Here is a 27,412-nt window from a genome sequence, read left to right as displayed (position 1 = left end):
GGTTCTCCTTCTTTTAAAGATATGAGCAAATATGGTTCCAATGTCTCTTGAGGAGAAAGTATCTAAGGATGTGCTGCTGAATGTGTAAGCATTCCTATCTTCACCACCCTAGACAGACAGGTTCTTTAATTACTAATGCTTACCAATATGCCCCTCTTGTTTTTTACTTGAGAAACAGTTTTTTATCTATTTTATGTAAAGTGGAACACCCACAATGTAAGATAAAAGAATGTGCTCTACTGCTCTAACTTCCATCGTAACTGTAAGAGGTCGGATACCTGAAGGGAAACCTACAAAAAGCTGAAGAGAGACTGCTTACAGGAGCAGGAGTGACAGGACAAGGTGAAATGGCTTCAAACTGAAGCACATAGGTTAGGTTCGCTATTAGGAAGAAACTCTTCTCTTTGAGGGTGGTGAGACCACTGTTAAACATTTGCCTGGAAATGCTGTGGATGCCCATCCCTGGAGATCATCCAGGATGACCATCCAAGGCCGAGCTGGATGGGGCTCTGAGCAACCTGATCTAATTAAAGGTGTCCCTTCCCTTGGCAGAGAAGCTGGAACCAGATGATTGTTAGGGCCCCTTTCAACCCAAACCATCCTGTGATTCTGTGATAAATAAGTGTGACGGAAAATTGGACACCTTAGAGAGTGTCCATGTTAAAGCACATTGTGCATGCTTGTGAGGCAACTTATGTCCTGAAGGACTCTAGGACAAAAAAAGTGGTTCCCAAGCTGAGGACTGCACCATTGAAAATGGAATTGAAATTCAGTTTTCAGTTGAAGTAGGATGAAAACTGTATGGTTTAATCTGCCAGATAAAAACTTGGCAATCATAGGTTTGGGGTATGCCTTCTGGCCAAGATTTATTTATAAGGTATGAGTTGAGACACTAAGCATTGTCAGAAGACACAGGCATTTATTTACACATGCCTAAGAAAATTTGTCTGCAAAACTGAAGGTGATAGAAAATTTTTAAGTCCTCTGAAGTTAAGTTTTTGGTGTCTGGGAGTTTTAAACTACTCTTCTGGGAACTATGGCTTGAATTGGAAATAAACCAGTACCTTAACACCTAAATTCTTCAGTGGATTTAAATACTAGTCCACACAAAGAGGTTATTCTTCTGAGAGGAAGAATGATGTACTGATTCTATGATAGTAATATTACTTTCCTCTAGAGACTGAAATTGTATCATGTGGTCTAGTTTTACTCTGAAACTATTAAAATTGCTAATCTTCAGCCTAGCATGCATTAAATTATTCAGTGTTCTATTTGATATAAAGTAGCATAGCCATTTTTTAAAATAGGCATTCTTATTTCCCCTGTGTTTTTCTAGAGTCCTGAGAGGCATCCCAAGCTGTGTAATGAAGCTGATTTACACAAAGGAGCAATAACATCCATGTCCACGGGATCTTCTCATGTCAGGCTACAAACAAGTAAGCACACTCAGCAAACAAGCACAGTTAGCTCTATTATTATATCTCACTGTATTTTAGAGGATGTCAGATGAGTGGTGGTCAATAATTTTCATCAATTCTCAAGATACCCAGTCATGAGTATGCTTAGAGTACATGCTAAAAATCTATATTCAGAAAGCAGGTAGAGTTTGTTTTATGACATGTAAACTGGACTAACTTCAGAAAGCATGATCTCAAGAAAATATAACAGAATATTATTATTGTTATTTAGTACAGATTGTTATTTATTGTTTGAAAAAAAATACAGCGACCTTTATGAATGCCTTGTAGACTTCATTGTTGAATTAAAATTTTAGACTGTCTGTTGCTTGCATTTTTCAAATTCTCATATCAATTAGTTTGTTATTTTGGATCATAATTGTGGGACTGACAGTTCTGTACAGACAGATTTCAGGGCTTGTTTGTGACTCGTGTGAGATTTTCTGCTGAGCAACCCATGTAAATCTAGGCTATGAGGGAGTCCCCAACAGGCCCCTGTTTTGAGCCTTCTTGACAAATTCTGCACTCCTGTTTACTAACAGATGTATTAGATCCTATGATTTGTGTAAGCATTCTTATAAGTAAAACATTCTAAATATAAAGCTCTCAGAACATGTGTGTAGATTATGCAAAGATACAGAGCTTTGTAACAATGTTGTTCCTTTCAAATCTTGTCCTTCTGTGATCCTGTTAATTATTCATTTTATATGTATTATTACTCTGAATATTGGGATATGTATACTCGGCATAACAATATATCAGATGAGTTTAATTTGGAAAATCAGCTTCTAAATATTTAGGCCTTGTTTCTGATTCTTCCTGTTTGTCCCTTGGGACAAAACTGCAACTATAAACAGCCCTGTTCAATTCTGTAGGAGCCTTTTTAGTGAGGTATTTTATATTCCTTTTCCTCTTATGTTTGTTCCTTTGGCCAAAAACTTATTAATAACACTAAACAATGTCAGATACCACAGGTATTACTGAGGTCACATCCTGTGTGACCTGTACTAATTTTGTTATCCTAAAAATATTCCCAAAATATTCCCTGTACAGAAATAATTTCTTTTTTCTTTTTTTTTTTTCCTACAGAAAGACCTTTGTTGAGGAATGCAACACTAATTGAATCAGCAGCTGCTTGTGTTTCCAAGCCAGTGGACAAAATCCTGTTAGATAAAGTTGAAGTTATAACTGGAGAAGAAGCAGAACAAAATGTATTGCAGGTGTGTATTCCATAAAACCTTGATGGTGAGTAGTTTAGTTGTTGAAAAGAACATCTAGATCTATTACAGATGCAGCAATCTGAAAATAACTTCAATTTATATTTTAAATTTTTGCTTTTTTTAAGCTATGCCTCATCTAACCCATTTTTCTGTAAGTTGGTGTGTTCTTTTGCATACTGTATTTGTTCATTTTGTTGTCTCTTTCAATAAGTGACTATTTCAGTTGTATTTTCTAAGCCTCTCCATAGTATACTAGCTGTAACCACAACCTTAGAACTGGAAGTGATTTGAGTAAAGATGGGGCATATGAAAAAAAAATTTTTGGGAAAAAAGCAATGTCTTGTAAAAGCAATTTGTTTTATAGTTCAGCTAAAATAGCAATTATCTTTTCAACCTGTCAGGGCGTATCTTGTTATTCTTTGTCTTCAAAATACTATTTTCTCAGAAAATAGCAATTATGATTTTAAAAATCTTAACATTATTTTATTTTTGATTAATTCTTCTGTTTTGGCAGAACACAAAAGTTTTACTGTCTTTGAAGCAGTACTCTTCTAGTACCAGTACTGGTATCCTGTTGCATAACATTTGTAATGAATGAGGAAATAAGGTTGTACAACTTTTGCAACAAATTTAGCTATGCTGGTGGATATCACAGACTGCTGCTACACTTAAAAATACAGCAGCAGCAAAACTGAAGGGCCTCAGCAACTTTCTCAACAGACAAAGAGTTAATGAAGAGAAATAATTGAAAAAGTAAACTGGGACTAATGCTGAATGTTTTCGATAATGAGAAAAGATTTCACAGATCTAGGAGCCCTTTCATTTTAGCTAATAAAGGTGATATAGCTATACATCTGTGTATAGGTATATCTATGTACCTTTCTGCACACGCCATGTATGTATTAAAATACATGGATGTATTAAAAGCCCAGTCAAAAGTTTTACAACCATAAAGTTGTAAAAGTAAAGTTGTTATTTTAGAGCAAATAAAACTAGCATTAGCTGGCAGTTCTCATCATGTATTTCTCTTTCAGATTAACTGCAAGCTCTTTGTATTTAATAAGCTTTCTTTAAGCTGGACTGAAAGAGGCAGAGGATCGCTGAGGCTTAATGACACTTCTAGCAATAAGCATGGAATGTTGCAGTCAAGGCTAAGTACGAGTTAAATAATGAAATACCCCATACAGGAAACACCAAATAACTTGTGTTATTGTTGGCCAGAGTTTATTTCAGAACACTTGAATCTGTGAGGAGCATTATATTTAAGTTGAGTTGCTGAGAATCTTTTTACTTGATAAAATTCTGTGTGTTACAGACTGAGGAACTGGGCTCACGTATATTGTTAGGTTCTGTGTACTTCTCTGATGTACTGTGTCTTCAGCCCGGTCATCAGTCTAACAGTTTGCTCTTTGTTGGTTCTGCTTTTTCAGCAGCCCTGTTTCAAGACTCTTCTGGAATGTTGTTTTTACTGTGCTGTCACTTTTTTGTACTGCATTGCACAGTTTCAGCAGATTATTTCCTTTGCATGTCAGACGTATTGAAAAAAACTAATATATCTGGATATAAAAAAAAAAATCTCACTATATCAGGGTTTTATACCAAATTAAAAAGAATAATTGATGAAAATATTAGTTTTATACAAGTGCTGGAGAAAACAACTGCAGTATATCTTATCATATTAACCTTCTTATTTTAGTTATGCGAAATCAAGGTAGCTTGAGACTGATACTCAACACACAACTCTGGGAACAAATGGTTATAAAAAGAGCAAACAGAAAGAGCCTGTGCTTCACTGCAACAGATCAAGAGGACCATTCAGTTCAAGTATTTCTAACTCAGGTGAGTATGAGACAACAGCTCCACCCAAAACCCCACATCATCTAGAATCCTGAAAGGCTGCTGAAGGTTGGTTTTAGCAAATGGCCTTCGTGCTCTATCAGACTGAGCTCTGCTTAGATGTTACACGACTTTTATTATGGAATGTGTTAGAATGCTATTCAAAAAAAAACAGATGTGATGGTATGATCTGGCCTTAAGACAGACGTTTCCAGACTCTGGTACACATACCACCAGTGGGATGGATATCATTCCAGTAATATGCAGAAATGGCTCTTTTTTAATAGAAGCAATACACTGACAGTACCTTCACAGGTAATTAAAATTTTTACTAGTTACTCTGGTAAAAGGCAGCAGCTTTCTGCCATGGTTCTCAACACACCACTTGCAATAAATCCATCCAGTGCAGGACCTCCATTTCTCAGTTGCAAAGAATACAGAGTTTCAGTATCACCTTGTTTAAGACCCAAGGGTGTCTTGGGAACCCTGATTTTCTCCAGCAAGGGCTAAATTGGAGATGGGAATGTGCTGGAAAGTGAGAGCATCCACATGAGTTTAAGGATGTTTACATTTTCCCCAGTAGATCTTTCTAGGAAGGATTCAGCTTTCTGGGAAAGACAAATAAATCATCATTTCCAGGAAGTGTCACATATCATAGACAAGCAAAGCACCATGCACTGTATCTGCAAGTACTGTAAATCTGTCACTCCCTAACAGGGATCGGCTCAACTATGGCTGTGGTGGACTGCTGGTCTGCATTTGAGAATTATAAATGTCCTGATTTCCAGGTGTACTGCGCAGTTTTCATGGAGCGTGTAATTCACATTACATAAATTTGTCTTGGCACTACTGGGCAGTAAAAATAGACATGTATGAGAAAATCACAATATATGAGAATGGGTGTGGCAAGGGTTGCAGGAAGCTGCTCCTACAGACACTGAAGAGGCTGGTATCCATCTCTACAGTATCCACCTGGCGACTGTATATATTAACATGTCAGGGCTTTCCTACTTCTAGAATCAGCTCAGGAATCATCCAAAAGATCAAATATTCCATAAAAACTGAGCTTTTCTTCATGGAAAGTAATTTTTAAGCTTATGTTTCTTGTAACTGTAGAGAAAATAGTCAACAGCTGCATATAAAGCTCAGACCACATTAAAGAACTTCACATTATTTGTATTTGATATTTGGATATTAATTATTAAGCGTGGATCTTAAGCTGATTGTTTTGATTAGAAAGGACAAAATACAACTATTTCAATCTTTTTAAATGAATTTTAAAAAATAGATATTTTTCTCAGTTGTTTTGGACTGTATACATTTGATGTTCTGCAGGCAAGCTCGACAGACACTGAACACCTGTATGCAGCAATACATCATCGCCTTGTGGCCCTGCGAAGCTTTGCTGAGCAAAAGCCAGATGCTCATCAAGGAGACACAGAGTCAGAAACAGCTTTTCAGCCATTTAACTGTGATAGTGATGATGAGGATGATGAAGAACTAACTCAAGTGAGCAGCACTGGATCCGGTAAGCAGAGGTTTTGCTGGAAATGTGTAATCCTTTCACATATTTGCTGAAAGTAATGAAAATTTGACCTTTTTTTTAATGCTGACTATAACTTTTTATCTGATACAGATACCCCTTTTCAGATAGAAACTGGGTAATTCCTTTTAGTATTTTGACTTATTACAGTTAAAATGTAAGGTTTTGCCAGCTCAAGTATCTACATATATTTATAGCCATGGAATACTCTTGACAAAAGCTTGAGGTTTAAGAAATTTTCTAAATTTCTGAAGAAATTATCTAAATGCTTTTTCAGTCTATTTCAGTAGAAATTACTAGAGATGTTGAGATGCTCATTTTATGTTGAGTAAGTGAAGAATGAGTCCATTCACATCAGTGACTAGCTTGTTACTAAAAGCCTGGAGCACAATGTGTTCATGAAGATATTTATTATGTCATGGTTAACTTTATTTAAAACATGTTCTATGATCGGCTGTAACAACTAGCTCAACTAGGAAATCTGCAGGACAACATTTACACACCACTTTTACCGGCTTTCTTCATCATAAAAAAAATGTAGGTTTCTAAGAGAGAAAAATACCGCTAAAATAAGATATTAATGTCTTAACGTTTCTTTTAATGCAACTCACAACAGGGCTGCAGTCACATTTGCAGACAGCAAGGCAGAAAGGGCTGTTAGACTTAAAAGCTCTTCTATCTTAGCAAAAGACAAGTCATATTTCTGGAGCAAATTTACTGCTTGTGTCAAACTGCTACAGGGGATACAGGACCTTCCAATTAGGTTTAGGTGTGATTTTTCAACAGATGGACTACATAGGCAACTTTGAGTTGTTGCTCACAGGCTTAGTTTCCCTCAGCAGCTAGGTAACATACTGTCCTTATGTTATAAACATTCCTTTCAACATTTCCTGTCCTTATATTATAAACATTCCTTTCAAGAACTATTCATCAAGAATCAAGAAATGAACAGCAAGAGCTATAAGTACTGTTTCCCTAAGGAAAAAAAAAATTCCCCTTTATCATAGAATCATGGAATATTCTGAATTGGAAGGGACCCTTAAGGATCGAGTCCAGTTCCTGGTCCTGCACAGCATACGCCAAGAGTCACACCCTGTGCCTCAGAGCATTATCCACATGCCTCTTGAACTCTTCCAGGCTGGTGCTGTGACCACTGCCCTGGGGAGCTGTTACAGTGCCCAGCCACCCTCTGAGGAAGACCCTTTTCCTAATATCCAGCTTAAACCTCCCATGAAACAACTTCATGCAGTTCCCTTGGGCACTGTCATTGGTCACCACAGAGATCAGTGTCTGCTCCTCCTCGTCCCCTCATGAGGAAACTGAAGACCCTCAGTCTCCTCTCCAGGGACAACAAGCCAAGTGACCTCAGCTGCACCTCATACAGCTTCTCCTTAGCACCCTTCACCCTTGGTTATCCCTCCTGATAGACTGCAATACCTTTATGTCCTTCTTATATTGAGTGACCCAAAACTGCACACAGTTTCTGGTAACTTGGAAATATTGGATGGAGCTTGATTCCTTCCCAGAACTCCTAATAAGAATTCTTTCTTATTTCAGGGAAAAAAAAAGGAAAAATAAAGAAAAAAATAAAAAGGGAAAGGGAGTTTCAAAGCAATGTAGGAACACAGATATACAAGTTAAATATTTATTTTGATTTGCAGAAACATCTGATACAAATATTCAGATGGCAGCCAGCAAACAGATTCTGAAATGTGTGAGGTGCTGCTTTTTTTGTCCTTTCAATTTAAGCATCTGTGCCTAATTTATTCCAGTTTGTAACAACAGTTTTAACAATCCCTTTCAAGCACTTTTTAATGGCTTCTAGCTCTTCTGCTTATCTTAATCTCTTCTCAGAGCTTTTAATTTGCACACATTTCAGTTACTGGTATCCGAGTCACTCTCCACTTCAGACATTCAACCTCACTCATGACTCTCCTGGAGCTCCCTTTTACAAAAATGGAAGAATAATAGGCCTTATGGGTTTTGAACAGGAAGCGGTCAGTTTTAAATATCAGCAGAGAAATGTCCATGTAGATACAAGAGAACAAGTCCTGGTTTTTTAAGAGCATTAGTTTTAACACTTTAATTTTCATTCTTTCATTTTAATTGAAGAATATATGTGAACAAGTCATCTTCTTTTTATTGATGTAACTCAGTTTTGGAGATTACCTCTCCTTAAGAATATGTAAATGTTAAGAAGCCTAAGTCTTCAGGGACTGTTTCTTTACAATAGATACAATAATTTATAAAATATGCCTCCATTGTATGTCATTGTGTTCTATTTGTTTTTTCTCATCCCCCCACCTACCATGGTTTTCTTTTCTTAATATAGAAATTTCTTTCTTGTGGAAAAGGAACTCACACAGTTCCTAGATGATGTATTTCATGACACTGTAAAAGATACAAAAAATTAGATCTTTATTATCTTTATAGTATTTTTATAATTGTCTTTAGTGCTTGAGAATGAAGAAGAAAGCAAATATTATATACTTAGTAAGTGAATTAAGGACATTGAAGTGATTCTGTATATTTGTAAGACTTTGTTGTAGGCATTCCTTACAGAAAATCTACAGTATGTTAATGCTATGTACAGACAACGTATAAGGTAGTAGAGATTTTTGTATGATTTTGTGAGTTCCGTATAGACATTTGAATTGCTTTACTTTCAGGTAGAGATATTAATTTCATTAAGTCCATAAAGATAAATTTGCTGTGCCTGATATTTTTATCAGATCATATTTCATATTTCCAGTTATAGCCTGAATATTTTTACCAACAAAATACTCTGTAAATCTAAGTGGAGAGAAAAAGAACAATTAATCTTTAAATAGATTTTGAGAGTGGATGGGAACAAAAAGTCTTTGGAAAGTATTTATCTTTTCCCTCTGCCTATAAAGTGAGCTGAGGAAAGGAATTTAGACTAAACAGTAAACTTCTTGGCTGAACAAAGTCAAACAAGTAAAGTACATGAGAGGTACAAAGATAGCACTGTCACTAGGCAAAGAGAACTTTTATGTATTACTCCTTATACTCCACCTCACTGATCAGAAATCTTCTCCTAACTTCATCCTGACTGAGGAATCATCTCTTTTGATTGAGGTATCCTCTCTGTAATTTTATCTCAGAAGCTATTAAAATTAAGTCAAAGATTTCTGGAATCTAGGCCTGGATAAGTCCCAAGAAGTGATTCCATACCCAGCCATAGACCTTACAAGAAAAATCACAGTGTGCAAAGACATAAGAGTGTATCCCATATAGATCCACAAAAATTGTGTGGATTTTTGAGACTACTGGTATTCAGAGCCTGTAGTCTCCAAACACCAGGAGTGTGTTGGTTGAAGAGCCAGACAGTATCATAACACAGAAATGCAAAAGCACATGCACTTGCAGAACTGAAGAATGTTTTATTTTAGGGACATTTTCTGGTCCATTAAATATGTACTTCCCATTTCAGTTTCATTAGGACTCTCTCTTATGCTGGAGTTTACCAAGATATAAAATGTTACAAGAGCGTTCTTTCTATTTTGAAGTGAAATACTTTTAAAGTTCTTAAAGGAATTACTCTTCAGCCACATCACAGTAACTCCTGAAAAACTGCTTTGTTTGGCATTTCTTGTCAATTTACTTTAAATTCTTATCAATTGTTAAGGATTCCAAACTATAAAGCTAACACACACATACCTGATAGTGATTAAACTGAGGAAGAAGGAAAAGTTAAGAATTAACTTCTTTGTTGGAGTTTCTGTATTCTTTTCAGCAGGCACCAGTAATATCTAAAGCAGAGAAAAAAGACACTCTATGATTGGTTTTAAATGCTCCCATATCAGGAGGTAGAAGGGGGAAGATCAATTTTAACATTCTGACAAACACAAGCTTTCATTTCACTTGTATAAGATTTTAAACTCTTGGTAAGTATTTAGGGGTGGCCAGATGGTAGCAGCAATTTTTAAGCAGATACTGTGGTAGTGGTATTATGTATCTGACATTATTAGTCAGTTCTGCCTACTTTCTGCAGATGAGTCAAAGTCACAGAGATTACGCACCAAAACCACTTTCTCATAACCAATGAGCTGTTTGAAGGTATGTTGGATTTCTCACAGTTTTCTGAGCATCTGTAATGAAATCTTAAAGCAGTGTACCCTGTGAGATAATTTGCATCCCAGGACATTGCCCTACATAGACATCAGACTCCTTAGTGTTTTTGTGCTTGTCTTTATTGACTTGGAGGGTCATAGGCTGAATTCGTGAGTCACATGCTCAAATATTTGTGAATAATCCTCTGTTATCTAGTTACCTATTTACCTAAACCAGGAACTGATCATATCCAAACTTTAACCTACTGCTTTGTATTATGAAATGCTGGATTGTTTCAAAACATGAATATGCTCAAATAAGCAAGATTTTTTTTCAATAAATTCTTTTTCAGATCATTCTAGATGGAACCGCAGGCAGTCTGTTGTCTGCTCATGATATCTGCCAGAAGTTACAACAGCTCAGCTGGGAACTCATCTTCCCAAAATGTCTAAGCTGACTTATCAACCCCTGGAGGGAGGAAATCAGATGCATATTACTTTATTACTTTTAAGTAGAGATTAATTTTAGAGACAGCTTAAGTTTAATTCATTGAGAAAGAACTTCAGATGGGATTCCAGGCAGCCTGCTTTGCACTGAGCTGTGAATAACACCATGGCTTCCAATAGTCAAGAACTGTTATAAAGTCTTTCAATTTTAGAATTAAATATATTTAGATGCATTATTAGAGCGAGGAATTTTATAGGGAATAAGTACTTGTTCATCATATTGATGGATAATACCACATAAGCATGAACTAATAATATATGTAAACAGATATTTGTTACTTTTAATCTATTATTTAAAAGATACATTTGGAAAACTTTAAATTTTGCTTCACTGAAAACATTTATTTAAATTGTGTGGTAATATTCAGCATCCTATTTGTAAGTACATGCAAGCAAAACCTGGGGTGGCAGTTTAGCATGACCAAGGCCTATAGAAACTAGCCCCTATAGAAACCCCCTACATATTTATTTTGAAAATATCTGGAGTGGTATACTTTCTGCAGAATTTTGTTTAAGGAAAAAGAACCATGATCTGCATCTTTCAGCTGTATGCACTAATAGAATTCACCATGAGGAAGTAAAAGTTCATTCTAAGGGCTATATCAGCTTTAAAATTTAAAGTATAACTGCTTGCTCATGAACACCTTTCTAGCTGAACAAAACAAACACCTGCACTTGTGTATATTAATTGTCCATTTGATATACACAAATAAATGCATGCACAGTACAACAGGATATCTACATTAAAAAATCCCTTAAATGTGTGAGATTATCTAAGATTACTTCTGCCTTAGCTGTAGCTAAGAGCATCATTCATGAGTGTGTTACACATTCTGATGTGCACGATAATCCCGACTGTAGCCAAGACACGGTTGCTCTGTAAAAGTCATTTAATAAACTAATGCCTTCTACCTAAACATTTTTGTGAGAAAAAAACTCCAATTCACCTGTGAATCGAGACTTGCAGGGTCATTCATAAGGCCATGCACAGTAAGATACACCACTTATGTTCCATGTTTTCATTCTGTCAAAAATAGAATTTGTCTGCAATCTCTCCACTGCCACTTCCCTGAAGTCCTGCATATTGTTTGTCATCCTCAGAGCTGAAACAATGTTCTGAAATATATCAAGTCCTTTTAATTAAGGTAATTGCAATGATTTCTCAATCTAAAAAGCTGCAACACACCTGATCAGTCAAGTTACAAGTTAGTTTTCCCACCTGAACATGGTATGAAGTTCGAACAATACTTAGTTTCTTCCTGAATTCTCAGTGCACTGCCAATATTAGTATCCAGATGAAGCTCAAATAGTTGTCTGGATTACACTGAATGTAATGGCTCACCAAAATTAGCACTTGCCTGACATTGATTTAGCATCTGGATGTCAGTAAATTTAAGTACAACTTGATTTCTGCCTTCAGGAAAAAGGGAGTGCTTCCCAACAGAGCACCTGTGTCAAACAGTGAAGCATGGGGATTTTCTTTTATTCCACTCTGCCAATAATAAAAATATTGTTTCCATAACGTACATTTTGTCCTTTGTTATCAGCCTCACTCCTGACCGCAACAATATTTACATCACTGACCTTCATATTTCATTGCTGCAACTCATCCCCAGGGACAAAGCTCCATGTTATAAAAACTCAGGCAGTTGTAAAACACAGCAGCCCTATGTATTTAGCAACAGGTCATGGTGATATGTTTGCCCTGGAGTTCAGCTGGCTATGCGCTGAATGCAGAGTTTGATTTCAAAGTCTGTCCTGATAATCAAAGCTTTCTGTGAAACAGGATTTAAGCACCTTAGTAACATGATACCCCTCTGAATTCTACTACAGCTGTAAAATCCTTGGTAAATGAGGGAGGTTTCCAGGGCAGGGATAACAAAACTTTTTCAGACAGGACTTAAACTTTGTCATATGCTCCCACAGCATACAAGGCTTATAAATAAAAGCTATTTTGATTTGTCTCTTCCCAATATCCTTACATGTATACACAAGTATACATATAAACACACACACTCATGTGCACACACACTCAAACAAGACGCTTCATCTCCCAAAAGCTGAGGAGGAAAAGAGATGCATATTTTAAAGCCATTGGATACTTTGGTAAGAGAGGAAAAAATTTTTGCTCTTAAGAACCTAATTATGTGTTCTCTTTAGTCTCACTGCACTAAAGTTCACTGTTCCTCAAGCCTGAAGGTACACCATTATGTAATGTATTAAGCTGGTTTTAAAAATGTAATTTGTCATTTTATGACAGCTGGAGAGCAACTTCCGTACCTCAACAATAAAAAATTTTCTTACCACTTAAATTTCTGTGGAACTAGGAGTCTTATTTTGTGTCCCAGTTAGGGCTTCCATGAGTTAGAGTTCCATGCTGCAGAATCTCAAGCCTGCTTTCCTGAGGAAACAATATGTAAGTGGTTGTGCACGCCATCCACCTATCTGTCAGACACACAGTGAGTCCACTGTTCAGTTTCAAAGAATTTCACAGGAGCTAGACTGCTCTAAGACAATTAAAATTCTTCACAAATATTGGCAGTTGCTGAGAGACAAAATGAGAGAAAAGCATCCTTTGAGGAAAAAGTTTTAGGGTAAGCTTGGTATTTTCTGTGATGCTGTGGGCCTGAGTGGTGTTTTTCTACTTCTGTACAAGCTGCAGCAGTTTCTGGGAGGGAGGAGAAACAGAGCATGGAAGGATAGGGCCCTATGGCCTGAAGAGAGGTGTAGAGACATGATCCAATATGAAACCCGTATGAGCCCATATGAAACTAGACATGATTCTTTTTTTTTCAGATACATTTCTATCTATTTATAAGAAACCCCAGTGACAAATTTATGTACATAAGGGATGTAGAGCTGGAAGATCTTATATATACGTACAGTAATTTTCCCAAGGAAGAAAACTAACAGTTCCTAATAATAATATATTCTACTAATATTAGGAACTTCTAGCAGAATCTTCTGGGACGGGATAGACTTAATGTCCTGCTTTACATTCTGGAGGCATTTGTATCCCTTCGTAAATCTTGTCCCTCAGGTTTTTATGTCATGCTCTTTAGTGACCTCTTAAACAGTTTTGGCAGACTGTATGAAGTTAAGAGTTAGGTAATATCTCTATTGAATAAATAAATACAGGAAAAACTTCTGGCACATTTGCTTTCACTGCTAGTGACAACCAGTATGACATGGACAGGGAGGGAAAGAGCATCCTTATTTCCTTGAGATGGGTTTTAGAGGCCTTACCATGGGGCCATGCTGACAGGAAAACTTAGAAAAAGCATGCACAGCCCATTCTACAGCAGTTCTCTGTCTAAAAAGTGGACTTCAGAACAGTTTGTGTTTCACAAACACTAAAGTTATTTGTACAAAATAAGGTATCTGCAGCTGTTTGAGCATACTCAAATTGCTTCTGAAATGTTGAAGTCAATTGTATTAGACTATTTGAGCAATGGTGTAGTTTGCTTTGCATAAGCAAAGAGTGGGAAGAAAAGTGGAAAAGTAAATCTCTGATAATTAAAATATGTTCTAATGGAAGTGTGGACAAGAAAGCTCGCTCCTCTCACTGGTTTTGTGAAAAAAAAAAAAAAAAAAGAAAAAATCAGTAATTTGCATTGATAAGAATAGCTGCACTTACTATGCTTTTCCTTTAGCTTCCTCCTTGATTTTGTAATTTGGAATTTCAGAACCAAATTACATGACTAAATTACATAACTCAACTATGCAATCAGTGATGAGGGTACATACATTGCAAGCAAAGTGCAAGCACATGGATAGGATCTGTGATCAGAAATTCTACCAGACTACACTTGCTAATATGTTCATCTATGTGACTGATGTGTTGCATGAGTGACGCTCTCTAAGCATTAGTCTGGAGTTTTCCTCTGGATTATAAGAATTAACAGCTATGGTCCGCTGGTTTCAAAATCCGAGGAGTTGGATTTATGAAATGTTACAGTGATGGTGTGTTTACCTCGTCCCCTGTGAAAGCACCTAACACTGATAGCATCACCATATTAAACACAATAATTTTCTGTTTATGTGGCACATAGAGTAAGTCTAGACAATGCAAATAATTGGATAAGTTAATTATAGACTTGTTATTAATTAAAATATCACAAGAAGCCATTATTCAAAGACTTCAAGAAGGAGCAGAAATGAATAATTGTCTCAGATTGTAACTGCACGACAAGCAACATATACATTCTTCTGGGTGGAAATAGGTTACATATGGAGATTATCTTATATAAAACAGTTGGCACAGTTGTGCATTGCCAGTTTTGCAGCTAGTGAAATTAGGGAATCATTTATTGTTTATGTAGAAATTTTTCCAGTTACTTTGTTACACTGAATATTTTGTGTATGGCATAAGTATTATTTTAAGTTCGCACTATAACTTGAAGAATATAGAGCTAAGGATGCCTGGTTTTCTGTGGATTTGTGTTTTGAAATTTACCTCATGTAAATAATAACTCCTTGGTGCCCTAAAATGGGCATTTCTCTGAAGCATTTTTCTAACTTCAGGCAGTTTTGAAGCATCTGTTTCCATGAAGAATTTTTAAGCACTCTATGTGCAAATCAAAGCTGGGTTTGGTCAGCGAGAGGTTCAAAAAGTTATTACAGTGGAAGCTCACTCCTAGACCAAATTTGTGTCATACAACAATGACAGGTTTAAATGCCTATATTTATTTCTTTAATTTTGCATGAAATAATCTGTCCCTTAATCTACTGGGTATATTGTTTTAAAGTCATTGAAAATGGGGCATAAAGACATGTCATTTGTCACAAACTGAATATATCTCAAAATTTGTAAAGGGTCATTTGACAGATACGTGTGTCTTCTTGCTGTGTATCAGGTGTATGTTCAAATCAAGACTTGCAGTGAGGGAGGGGTTAGTGTCTAACACTACATACTACTGAACATTTTTAAGTAGGTCCATTTATAAAGTAAGATGCAAACTGTAACTAATATTCAACAAACTGTATTTCATATAGTATAGAAAGTTTAAATCATTTTCCACAAAGATAATGGGGTATGAGACAATCTGTGTACTCTGACAAAGAGCTAGCCTGTCAGAGACTTCCTTCTGGGAACTATGGATTAATCACTTCATAGCCTGTGCTTCAGCATTGTTTCCAATAATTTAATCATCTACTGATTTGAATTTACATTTTTAAATACATATTTCATATTTTATGCAATAATCTTGCAAAGATTCCAAAGACCATAGCATGTTAGTTGCATTCCTTCAGAATAAAATATTATTCCATATTCAAACTTAATGGTTGAAACTGATTTGATTTTCAAAAATCAAAACAATTCAATATAAATATACAATACATAGAGCACAAAATCTTAGAGAAGCAGCTAAATGGTCAATTAAGTTATAAAATAGATACCATTCAAAACAGAGTCATAAATTTTCGAAATCTCTTATATCTTTTAGGTCTCCAGGATGTTGTATTACCTACTACTTTGTACAACCTAAAAGTTAATGGTTATACAGAATGAGGTATTTTCTGGTTAGCAAGGGAATTAGTTATGTTTAATTGGTTTCCTGGTAATCTGTTTTGTGATATTTTCCTTCAAGGCTAAGCTAATCAGTAAAAAAATCCTCCTACCCACCAGCAAAGACTGGAGAGAGCCTTTGTTTTGTGGGAAGAGCAGAATGGCTGCAGCTATGCTGATTTCCTAAGACTCCTGGCAAAGCACTGTAGAGTGCTCCTGCATTGACGGGCAGGAGTGGCTGCTTCAATCCCTTGCCCCAGGGAAGATGAGGAACAAGGTGAGTAACGAGAAATGCGTGTCTAAGTGAAGCCTTCAGTGCAGAGGGACCGTCTGTGGCAGGCGGTGCCTGCGCATGCAGTTATTGATAATCATGCAAACCCCCACAGAATTTCTGGACAGCTTGCTTACAATATTAAAAAGTAACTCAGGATCGATAATTTCATTCATTTATTTATTTTTACCTGGACTTGCCAGACGCTGTCTTGCAATGGTGCAGCCAGGCCCTTTCTGCCCTTCCTGACACTGGCAAATGTCAGAAGACAGACCAGAACAGGCATGGATAACAAAAAGAGCTTTTAAGCTACACCAGCTCTCCGCACCAGATGCAGGATTTGGTCCTTCTAAAACACAGCACGTGCTGTGTTTCCCCACCTTTCTGTATTATTTTCTGGGGGACACTGTTTAGGAACACTCTTTAGGAACACTGTTTACTCTCAGAACACTGCTTGGTCTCAGAATTCCCGTCTACTGCCCAAAGGTATCTGAGGTTTCCCTAATGCAACTATTATCAGTTCGTATTTGCCTTTCTGCGGTGCTGTAAAGCTATCACAAAGACCGAGGACAGGACCAGCAACACGTGAGATTTCCACACACGCGATCTGAGACCAAGTAATTTCTTCCTCTTTATCTCTTTAACACTATCGCTGCCTCCCGGGACTTTAGTAAGAGTACTAGTGGGGCACTGGTGGGACACTGTTCGCTGTGCCCTGGGACACGGCGGAGCACTGGGGAGCACTGGGGACACCGTCACTGTCCCCTCACGGCGGGGGCCGGTCCCGAACCCCTCACGGCGCGCGAGGAACGGAGCACGAGCACATCCGCCGCGCGCCGCCTACGTGCCGCGCGCCCCGTCCCGCGCGCCACCAGGCCCCGGGGCGGGGCCCAGCAGGGGCGGGCGGGGAGCGGGGCAGCGGGGAGGGGACGGGGGCTCGCCTCTGCGCCTGCGCAGGCGGCTCTCACCGGGGCGCGGGGTGGGGCGCGCGCGCGCCGCGCGCTGTGCCCCGGTTGGCCGGGGAGGGCGCACGCGCCGGGGCCGGCGCCCAGGCCCCGCCCCCTAGAGGGGCGTGTACCCGGCGACGCCGCTCGCTATTGGCGGGGCCGGCGGCTGCGCGCGGGGAGGGCGGGGCGGCGGGCGCGGCCGGGCCATGTGTGCCGGGCGCCGCCGCAGAGCGGCCGCAGCCGCCGCCGGCAGCGCCGCGCCCGCCCCGGGGAGCGGCGCACAGCCCGGGAGATGTTCTTCTCTTGCGGCTTCCCCTGTGGCCGCCTCCGCCTCGCTGGCCGGGCGGCAGCTCGCCGCTCCGCGCTGCTCTGCCAGCGGACTGCGGCTTCCTCCGCCCCTCCGGGGCTGCCGCTGCTCGGCGGCGCCCACCGGCGCCTGCTCGCGCTCGGCGGGCTGAGCCCCTCCGCGGCGGCAGCGGCCGGGCGGGGGGCGGCGGGCGCCGCGCCGTGCGGGCCGGGGGCGGCGGGGGGCGGGTTCCGGCCGTCGCGGGTGGTGGTGGTGGTGAAGACGACGCGGTACGAGTTCGAGCAGCAGCGGTACCGCTACGCCGGGCTCTCTGAGGAGGACCTGAAGCAGCTGGTGAGCGGCGGGAGGGGCCGGCGGTCCGGACACTGCGGGCGGGGCTGCAGCCGGGGTGGGGGGGTGCCCGGGGGGATGCCCGGCTCCGGCGAGGGATGACCGGGGTGATGCCCCGCGCCTGGCTACCGTGTCCGAGTGTCCCTGGTGCCTCCCGGGCCTTGGCGGGGCGGAGCCGGCGGCCGTGGAGGTGAGCGGGGTCGCGGCCGCGTTCCCGCGCTCTGGCCCTGCTCCCGCCGCTCCCTCCCCGGGCCCCCGATCCCGATGGAGCCGCCGAGGGGCACGGCCTGGAGAGGGGCGCGAGTCGCGCCTCTGCACATCCATCGCTTGCAGGCTGCCGAGAGACTTTTGTAGTAAGCGTGTTTGGGTTTTACCCTCGGAGGGATTCCAGCAGCCCCCAGCAAACTGCAGTGTTTTCTTTCTGTATGTAGTATAAAGATTAGAGAAGTGCATGCTGAGTAAAAGCACAGCGTTGCCAAAAATCCCCTCTGCTTTAGCGTGGACTGATTCGCATTTCCTCCGTTTTCTTGCTTCACATCCTCACTCCATCCTTACGTATTTTCCTCCATTCAGCCAGCCAGATGTCTCTCAGATCCACCTTTCTTGCTACAGTTTTTAGAGAAGCCTTAATCTGTAAGAATACCTTTAATGTCAGGGTCCATTACTGAAGGTATACTCGGGAAATCAAGTGTCTCTGAGAGTTGATATGTCCACCCAGTGTCGTGTTGTCTTCATCTCCATCATAATCAGTGACCTCACCCAGATCTCCCTTTACCCAGTGGTTGTCTTCCAGTGTTCATCTGCCACCAGAGGGCTGAGAGATGGTACCTGCAGGAATTACTTTGGCTGCCAGCAGTCTGTGAAGTCCATGTCATGAGCTCATACTAATATGCCTTCATTTTGAATAAGTCCATTGCATTAATTTGTTCACAGATTCATTTGTATCTGTCAAGTCTTTGGTCTCATACAACTGGAAATACTTTAGATCTCTGTTACTTTGCAACATTTGGACTAAACTGGTATATGTGCTTAAGTTATGCAGCAAGGACAAATGGCTGCATAGCCTTGCTCTGTAAAGAGTCAGGATAAAATGTACAGTATCTACAGCAATGTCGATGTGCTTCACTTGGTCTTCTGCCTCCTATGGAATTCCCGTCCAGACGTTTTTTACATGTTTTGTGTAGCTGTGTAGTTACAGTTCGACAAGTTGAAGTCTGTGTTGATTCTCATGTAGCTTCCTGTTGCTGAGATGTCCTGCTACTTCCTTTTGTACAGTAGTTAAGGGGGAAAAAGGTCTCTCACAGCTCCGCAGTAAGACTTTTCATTTAGTTTTTTGTGAGAAATTATTTCTTGTTGTTGAATGTAGAAGTTGTCCTCAGTGTGCAGCTAAGCCCAGGAAAAGCAGACTGGGTTTGGTTACTTTTCCCTAACTCCTTTGTACAGGCAGGATTGGGACAATGAATCCATGGGCAGCACTGCACATCCCTTAAGGTGCTCATGACGGAATGTAGTGGTAGCTGCAGTTTCTTTTTTCATGAGAATGCATATTTTGCATGATGGGTAACCTGTATCACTTTCAGTATGCATTTTTAAAGAAATAACTGTGACCTCAGTGGGTGATTGTAATAGTTGCAGAAACACCTTAGAGTTTGTCCTTTTGGAGAAACTTACAGGTACATAGTAATTCTTGGTATGTATGACAGTTCTAGAATTTGTTTTCTAGGATTGGTGCTTTTTAAATATCTACCTTTCCCCTTAAAGTGCTCCCTTGTGATGAATTGCAGCAATAAAACTTGGTGTCACCAGGTAGACAAAGCCCAACTTGCCTAACTCTGTGTGTAGCAATATTGAGTTAAGCTCTTGCTGTATGGGCGGGAATACAAAGATTTGTGCAAGAGCACATTGAAAAGGTATTGCAGAATTTTGTTTTTGAAACAGAAAATAAGAGAGCAAAGTAATTATCCTTGCTGCCCATTTCTTAAATTTTATAGCTAACCTGTAAAAATTTCAGTATTTGCATTCTGCTGTGACTCTGGTCTCAGATTTTTTTCCTCAGACTGAGTTAATGGCAGCCTCACTGAATATATTATGTGAAGGTTCAGAAGACTCTTATCCTGACTGTTGGGGAGCTCACTTTGTAGCAGGGTGATTGCTGTGAAGTGTCCTTCCCCCACAGTGCCATTGTGGGCAGCTTGGGAACACGGTGCATTTTGTTCCCTGGTGTTAGCTGCAGTCCATGCTCCCTGTGTCTCCCTTTCTCCTGGGGAGACTTCGGAACCTGCTCCAAGGCAGCTGATCTCAGAAATGAGCCCAGGCACATGTCTTTGGGTTTGCAGCTCAGTTGTATTGAAGGGCCACACAGAAGGCAGGGTGGGAGTTGAGTTAGTGTGAAAGCCTCAGGCTGGGTACAGGCAAAGAGTGAAAGCAAAAGAGCATAGGAGAGGTTTGGCTCCCTTAAAGCTCGGAGCTGCTGGCTGACCCAGATGTGTTGGTGATGAGGGTTGCATTGCAGGGGCTCAGGCTTGGATGATCCTGGAGGAGGTTTCTGGTGTAAGGGAGCCAGCACCAAAGGAAGAGCATGGTGCTGTCATCCTTTGTCATGTCCAGACACTGGCTATCTGAAATACAGAAATTCAGTTTCAAGGCAGTGTTGGAGGTTTAGATTGAGCAACCATACCTGGGCTTGCTGCCTGCCTGTTGTGAGCAAAAGAGATGTTTGCAAGTTTCTAGAAGATAGCTGATGTCTGTACTTGGGAACTTCAGATATCAGTATAGCACAATTAATGAAAATTGTGGGCTTAATCAGTTCTGCCTGATCACCAGGACAGGAGAGCAGTCCTGAATGTAGCTGTTTCAATCAGTGTGTTAATGTATGAAGGCTGAATATGCAGTAAGTAACTTAATTTAGAAATGGTGGTGCCTTTGGGCGCACATCCTAATGAGATGAGATTTGTTCCATGTTTAAGGAGGCTGAAGATGAATCATTGGCATACACCAATATGTACTAAAATATGATATAATCATAGTATATATCATTATCTATGATTTATAGAGTATAAATCACAGTATCCTCCAGGAAATAGAACACCAGTAATGGAGGTGGCTGACTGATATTTCTAATAAGCCATAAAGGCCCTGGGCACCTGTAGCTTAAACCCTTCTGTGGCCTTATTTTTGTACACTGAGTTGTATTATACAAACACTAGGAAATGTTTCAAAATCAAAAGCTTCAGGGTCACAATTCCAGAATTCTTTCTCTCTGCAGACAGAGATAGGAGAGGTAAAGAAGCAGTCCAGAGGGCAGAAGAGCAAAACTAATGGTGGAATGATGGAGCAAGGGCTACTTCTGCAGATCTACTAAACACTCTATTTGCTTTTAAGAAATTTGAGGGGCTGTTGGATTTCTAAAATGTGCAGTTACCAAGTTATACTAATCTTTGTCCCAAGTCCCTACAAACAGTTTGCTTACCAGAAGTGACAGCAATTTGCATTTCTTGTGACCTGGTTTACTGGGATTAGCATCTAAATATGACTAGTTACAAAAATGAATGATCCAGTCAACTAATACTGAAGGTTGTTTCATGTTCTGTTTATTTCACTCTCAGAAAATCCATGCAGAGGAACCACTGCTGTTGTCCTTACGTGAACTAAGAGAATATAATGCCCCAGTAATAGGTAGAGCATGTTTCCTGACTTGTTTTGATAGTGCAGATGTGGCAAGTTGCTGTCTTCTCACAGCTGCAAGGTATTTAGGGAAGATGAACAATTTACCTGTCCAAACACATTTCATATGCACTTCTAATTATCTCTGAAAGTGTCTTGTCATCTGAAAAGTTGTTTGTCTTGGTCTTAATTGGAAGGAAGTTGTTCAGTGTGGACTAGAGTTGATATTCTGTTGTGGCTGGTTTATGTGTCTTTATTTGCAGAAGGGAGGGAGGGCAAGTTGGAGGTTTGAAACAAGTTTTGGTTCTTTTGGACCACTGCAGCTAATTGCTAGGGATGGTAATCTCAGTGATGTGAAGCTGATACCGCTTTATAGAAAACTGGTGTCTGGGTAGGGAAGAGGTAACCTGTTGGCAGGATATTGCCTCCCCTGTATGAGGCTGCTGTGAACTTGCTCAGGGGATGCATAGGGCAGCAGCAACATCCTGAGCAGGGCTGGCCAGGAAGCAAGGAAGGAGTGTTGCCCAGCAGGTAGGTAAGCTTCAGCTGGGGCCCCTATGTTGTGTGCCAAAACAACCCCCCAGGACGGTGTGGGGGGTGTGTGTAGCAGAGCACTATCCTCCCATCCTTCCGCTCCTAATTTCGATGTGTACAGCACCAGTTGTTGCTAGTCTGTGCAGTAAAGTTTTCATGTCTCTTAGAAAATTCCTTCTTGTGGGAAATGTATTGTTTTACCTTTAACTTGACAGGTGATAGATGTTTGGTTTTAATTACAGAAAAATTATTTGCTATTTTTTATATTAAGTAGTGAAAGATACCCTTTTAGTATTACTTCTGAATTACTTTTCCTAGGTACTAATATTACAGGGTTGTAACTCTTATACTACTACCTGAAGATACTGTTTTGGAAAATGTCCAGGTATTTTGTTCTTAGATTTCTGGTTTAGAAGACTGCGCTGATGCCTGTGATCCTCTGAAACACTTAGTTTGAAAGTGCTACTCACATATTTTCTGAATACTGGGATTTTTGCAAATGCAAAGAAAGCAGCAGAATGAAAAAGCAATATGCACACTTCAAAGTTCAACTGAATTCTAATTTTAAATCTGGTAATTTAACAGACAACTAAAAAAAAGTTGCTTTTCAGAAAACCAGTAAGTATGAGGGCATTTAACCCTGTGTCTTCTTGTGGATTCAGATGTACAGGGTGTACTTGAAGGTAGTATCTTTAAATAGAAACTTCCTTAATGAATGAGGTGATACCGTGAAGTTTTTCAGTGTTCTGTTGAATTCAAACTACCCATCTCTTCTTACATTGTAATGTGAATTTTTTCAGTGGATGTTCTTTTACAAGGCACATAAAGTGTTTTAAAGCTGTTAGGACTCTACTGTTCTCTACCTTATCCTGAAAAGAGGGAGATGTACTAACTCAGTTTAGTGAATTGAAACATACAGAATTCAAGACACAGGTTATATTCCACTAGGATTATATAAAGCTAAAGACACTTCTCAGAAATAAAATTCTTGAACTAATCCTCTGGAAACTGAGATGGGTGTAAATGCTTTTCAAGTTACACAAACATGGTGTGCATTTGTTTATATTTACCTTTGAAATTTGATATATTTGCATCAGTATTAAGTCATGTACTGGCATCTCTTTTATTAAATTGTTTCCCCTATATTGTTATTCTAAAAGGGGTCTGGAAAATGATGGAAAGAATTAAATGCGATATTTTTATTTTTCCAGTACACCATTCAAGTATACTCAGTCACATATAGCAAATAGATATAAAAGTAGGGCATTTCAGTGTAATTCTCCTAAATTAAACTTCTGGGACTATATCACCAATCATACTATGCTTTATACAGCTGAAGGCTGCTTCTTGGAAGTGACTTTAATGCTGGTTTTAAGTACTTCATTAGTTGTGATTTATGGCATCATGTTGGTGTTGTGCTGAATTAATGAGAATGGTTGAATTGCCTGGATTGCACAGGTTTTCTAGAAATCTGTTAGTGAAGAAAGCAGTTTATAGTTACAGCACTGTTTATAGTTAACGCAATAATTTGCTCTGCCTTAGCCTTTGAATTGCAAACCACTATGTGTATTCTTCAGATGTGGTTAAAATGACAATAATGCTTTAATGTGGTGATTGAACAATTAGAAAACAGTTCATGGCATTTTAACTTTTTTTCATGTATGAATGAAACTCTTGCCCTAAAGCAGCATTTCTGTAAAAATTCAAACATCATGTAGCAGTTAAGTCAGCTATTACAGAAGTAATGGTTTACAAAAAGCCACAATATCTATATTTTATAGTCCTCCTTCTACAGAAGATAGATTAGTCTACAGCAGCATTTGAAGGCTTGCTGTGATGGTGTAATGAAAGTGGGGGTCTAAATTACTGAAGAAGAAAGTGAGGAAATAGAAGGAAAAAATACTCCTAGCTAAAGTAGTCCTCTGGACTTCTGCAGTATGAGTGGTGATGCAGGGGAATCTGGTATGGAAACATAGCAAGTAGTCAGGAACAATATGGGGAAAAATACTGAGTAATTGACAGCAAGTTAGTAACTCAGTCAGTAGTCCTGGTCAGGTAACTCCAGCCTTCTTGCCTTTCTTGTGTGGTAAGTACTGACTTACTGCATTGGTTAGCTTAGCACATTTTTTTTAAAGTAAATGGCTAGAGCCTGTGCAATATGTAGTAATCCAGACTGGGAAGGGAGGAGGAATTGGATTTAATGCTATGACTTGCAGCTTAACAGAAGTTTGTATTGGAAAACTTGATTCATGTTCGAGGCCTTATGGGAGACTTAAACCTGAGCCTTGGTACTTCTGATCCACAGTAGGAGTTTTTTTCAGGAGCCTGATTGGTTTCTCTAATGCTTTAATTAAAGTAAATACTCATTATTAAAGTCTTCCTGTGAACCATGCCTTTATGGATTGGATTTTTTAGCTAATAAATTATCAGAAGCCAGTGCATTTGAAGTTCGCTCGGTTCACTGAGACTGGTTGTAAGGTTTGCTTTAGAGAGGGTTTCAGAGCACTTGTGCAAGTCTGAATGAGCTGGACTGCAGGCCCTTGAAGGAGCTGGATGTCTCAAAATGGGTTAATCTCAGGCTGGGGTAGGGGAAAGAGCTTCCTCTAGTTGAGCAGTGTCCAAAACAACTTGAGATGAATTGACTGTATCCCCTGTGCTCATGTCCCTGTTCTGCTGAGTAGGGGAGGAGGGAGAGCTGGGACAAATGGAGGGATGGAGGGAAGGCGTTTTTAAGATTTGTTTTACTTCTCATTATCCTGCCCTGATTTTGATTCATAATAAATTCAGTTAATTTCCAAAAGCTGAGTCTGTTTAGTCTGTGATGGTAGCTGGTGATTAATCTCTCCCTGTCTTAAACTCAATTTGTGAGCCTTTCCTTGTATTTTCTCTTTCCCATCTCATTGTGAAGGGCTGTGATAAGAGCAGCTTTGGTGGGCACCTGGCATCCAGCCAGTCAGGGTCAACCTGCCCCATTAAGTCAGTGATTTATCAAATGTTAATATTCAATAAGTCTGGATTTTTTCAATAAATACTTAAATTTTACAAGGGTTTTTTGGGTGGGTTTTTTTTTGGTTGGTTGGTTGTTTTTTTTTTTTTAATATGGTTGCCTTACTGTCTTGAGTCTTCATCTATAGCCAAACCATATGAGATCTGCATTTACTATTTCTAGTGCAAGAACAATTAGACCACATTTCCCCTTTTAAAAAGTCAGGCAACTTCTATGAAAAGAGGAATATTAAAGATCTCAGCCTGTCTTCACAGGAGAGGTTCTCCAGCCCTCTGATCATCTTTGTGTTTCTCCTCTGTACTCACTCCAGCAGGTCCATGCCCTTCCTGTGCTGGAGCCCAGCTCTGGATGCAGTGCTCCAGGTGGGTCTCAGCAGAGCAGGGCAGAGGGGCAGAATCCCCTCCCTGCCCTGCTGCCCACGGGGCTCTGGATGCAGCCTGAGGTGTCGTTCTGGGCTGTGAGCTCACATTGCTGAGCCATGTCCAGCTGTTAATTCACCAACACCTTGTCCTTCTCCATGGCTGGTCTCAATCCCTTCATCCCACAGCTAGTATTGGTATTGCCCCAACCCAAGTGCAGCCTCTTGCATTTGGCCTTGTTGAATTTTGTGAGGTTTATACAGACCCAGTCCTCAATCCTGTCAGGGTCCCATGGCTGACACCTCCACTCTCTGTGTCTGGTGTTGTCAGCAAATGTGCTGTCACGGGTGTGAATACAGCAATTGAAGCTCACAAATGGTACTTGTTTTCTGCTAAAATTGAGGATAGGTGTGCTTACCATGAAAGTGTCATGTCCAAACCTGGGTGTCTGTTGTGTACAGCCACCAAATTCAGCTCCCCAGTCAGTTCCAGCTGATGGCTGGTAAAAACTCTAACAATTTGGTGTTGTGGTTCAAGCTTGCTGTGCCTTGCCCTAGGAGAGCCTTTTCTGTGGGACACTTGAAATGTGTCTCCAAGGTACAAGTTCCTGTTGGGCAGGTTCTGCTAAGGCTAGCTTCTCAGTTTGTTTATCTGTTTTGGTGTTGGCATTTTATTATCTAAGATTCGGAAGCTGAACCATGCTTTAATCCCATGTACTTGTATGTGGATTATTTTTACATTTTGAAATAGAGAAGGTTAATATTTCATTACAGCTCCTAAGAAATCCAGAAGTTTAGTGTATGCCTGACCTGTGAAGAAAACTGCATTTGTTTTTAGTGTTTCAGATCAAGCTTTGTCTTAACTAGTTAACACTAGAACGTATGATAATTACTTGCCTGTAGATTGACAGTCTTTGATAATTAAGGAAGTTTTGAATGAAAGTCAAGTTTAGTCAGGAATGCTAAGAGGTGGCTTCAAACACGTCCTATATTCAAAGCTGTTCTAGTTCTAACCTTTATGTATTGAGAAAAATATTTTTTCTGTAAGTCTGTCAAAATCTTGTTTCTTTTAAGCAGAGCAAAACTGAATACTAACTTTGTCTATACTTGGGACGCATGGTTAAATCTCAGGAGACAATTTCTGAAAGTACAGGACTTAAAGTGCCATACTCTGCTTAGAGACAGATTGTTATGGTAGTGCTCATTGTATTTTTGTTTTGAGTTTAAAATACAGATTTTTTTTTCTATTCAGCTGTTGTTCTCTAAATCAGTTTGTATTGTTTGGTGGTTCTTTCTGTAGAAATGATGTAGATTGTAAAGCAGTGACCTGTCCTTGTTTTCGAGCTGGGGTGCATGTGTGGGCAAGTTCATTGTGGAAATTTAAGAGAGTAATTGTTTCTAGATCTATGCTTTTTGTTGTTAGGGTTTTTTTCTTTTTTTTCCCCCATTTTTTTTTCTTCTTTCTAGTCAGACATTTAGTTTAACTCCTCAGTGACCAACAGTTGTAAAATAAGTGATTGGTATTAACTCCACCTTGGTGCAGTTTAAGACTGCATGAAGGTTAGTGCTGTAAATTAAGCATGTAATGCTAGTAATGGCAATATATATGCATTCATATAAGGCCAAAGTACATCTGAAAAGTTCCATTTAATCTTACTGGGCAAGTCTGGGGAGGTGGGGGGGCACAAAGATGATCCTGGGACTGGAGCCCCTCTCCTGTGAGGACAAGACAGTTTGAGCTGTTCAGCCTCAGGAAGACAAGGCTCTAAGGAGAGCTTATAGCACCTCCTAGTACCTGAAGGGACTCCACAGGAAAGCTGAACAAGGACTTTGTCAAGTGAGTGTATTGA

General features: G+C 39.8%; 2 protein-coding genes and 1 long non-coding RNA gene across 15 annotated transcripts in view; 2 read left to right on the top strand and 1 right to left on the bottom strand.

The window, feature by feature from the left end:
* The window catches only part of RANBP3L (RAN binding protein 3 like), a 29,899-nt gene extending 18,346 nt beyond the window's left edge, over positions 1 to 11,553 (top strand). For 11 of the 12 annotated variants that reach the window (XM_064403540.1, XM_064403534.1, XM_064403539.1 and 8 more), the window contains 7 exons: positions 1,337 to 1,436; positions 2,547 to 2,677; positions 3,712 to 3,832; positions 4,374 to 4,516; positions 5,849 to 6,041; positions 10,072 to 10,136; positions 10,483 to 11,553. In XM_064403540.1, the coding sequence (XP_064259610.1) occupies positions 1,337 to 1,436; positions 2,547 to 2,677; positions 3,712 to 3,832; positions 4,374 to 4,516; positions 5,849 to 6,041; positions 10,072 to 10,118 (735 nt within the window). In that variant the 3' untranslated portion in view covers positions 10,119 to 10,136; positions 10,483 to 11,553. The remainder of the gene's footprint in view (positions 1 to 1,336; positions 1,437 to 2,546; positions 2,678 to 3,711; positions 3,833 to 4,373; positions 4,517 to 5,848; positions 6,042 to 10,071; positions 10,137 to 10,482) is intronic. The other variant, XM_064403532.1, reaches the window with a different exon arrangement.
* LOC135289712 (uncharacterized) lies at positions 7,688 to 10,485 on the bottom strand. The gene is made up of 2 exons (XR_010352443.1): positions 9,738 to 10,485; positions 7,688 to 8,447 (listed from the first exon to the last, which is right to left on the bottom strand). It is a non-coding gene; the product is annotated as an uncharacterized LOC135289712 (long non-coding RNA).
* Positions 11,554 to 17,507: 5,954 nt separating the features above from the next.
* The window catches only part of NADK2 (NAD kinase 2, mitochondrial), a 28,745-nt gene continuing 18,840 nt past the window's right edge, over positions 17,508 to 27,412 (top strand). For both annotated transcript variants that reach the window (XM_064403465.1, XM_064403466.1), the window contains exon 1: positions 17,508 to 18,003. In XM_064403465.1, the coding sequence (XP_064259535.1) occupies positions 17,656 to 18,003 (348 nt within the window). In that variant the 5' untranslated portion in view covers positions 17,508 to 17,655. The remainder of the gene's footprint in view (positions 18,004 to 27,412) is intronic.

The sequence above is a fragment of the Passer domesticus genome, chromosome Z (genome assembly GCF_036417665.1).
Source record: "Passer domesticus isolate bPasDom1 chromosome Z, bPasDom1.hap1, whole genome shotgun sequence".
Lineage (NCBI taxonomy): Eukaryota > Metazoa > Chordata > Aves > Passeriformes > Passeridae > Passer > Passer domesticus.
This window is presented reverse-complemented; position numbering and strand designations above follow the sequence as displayed.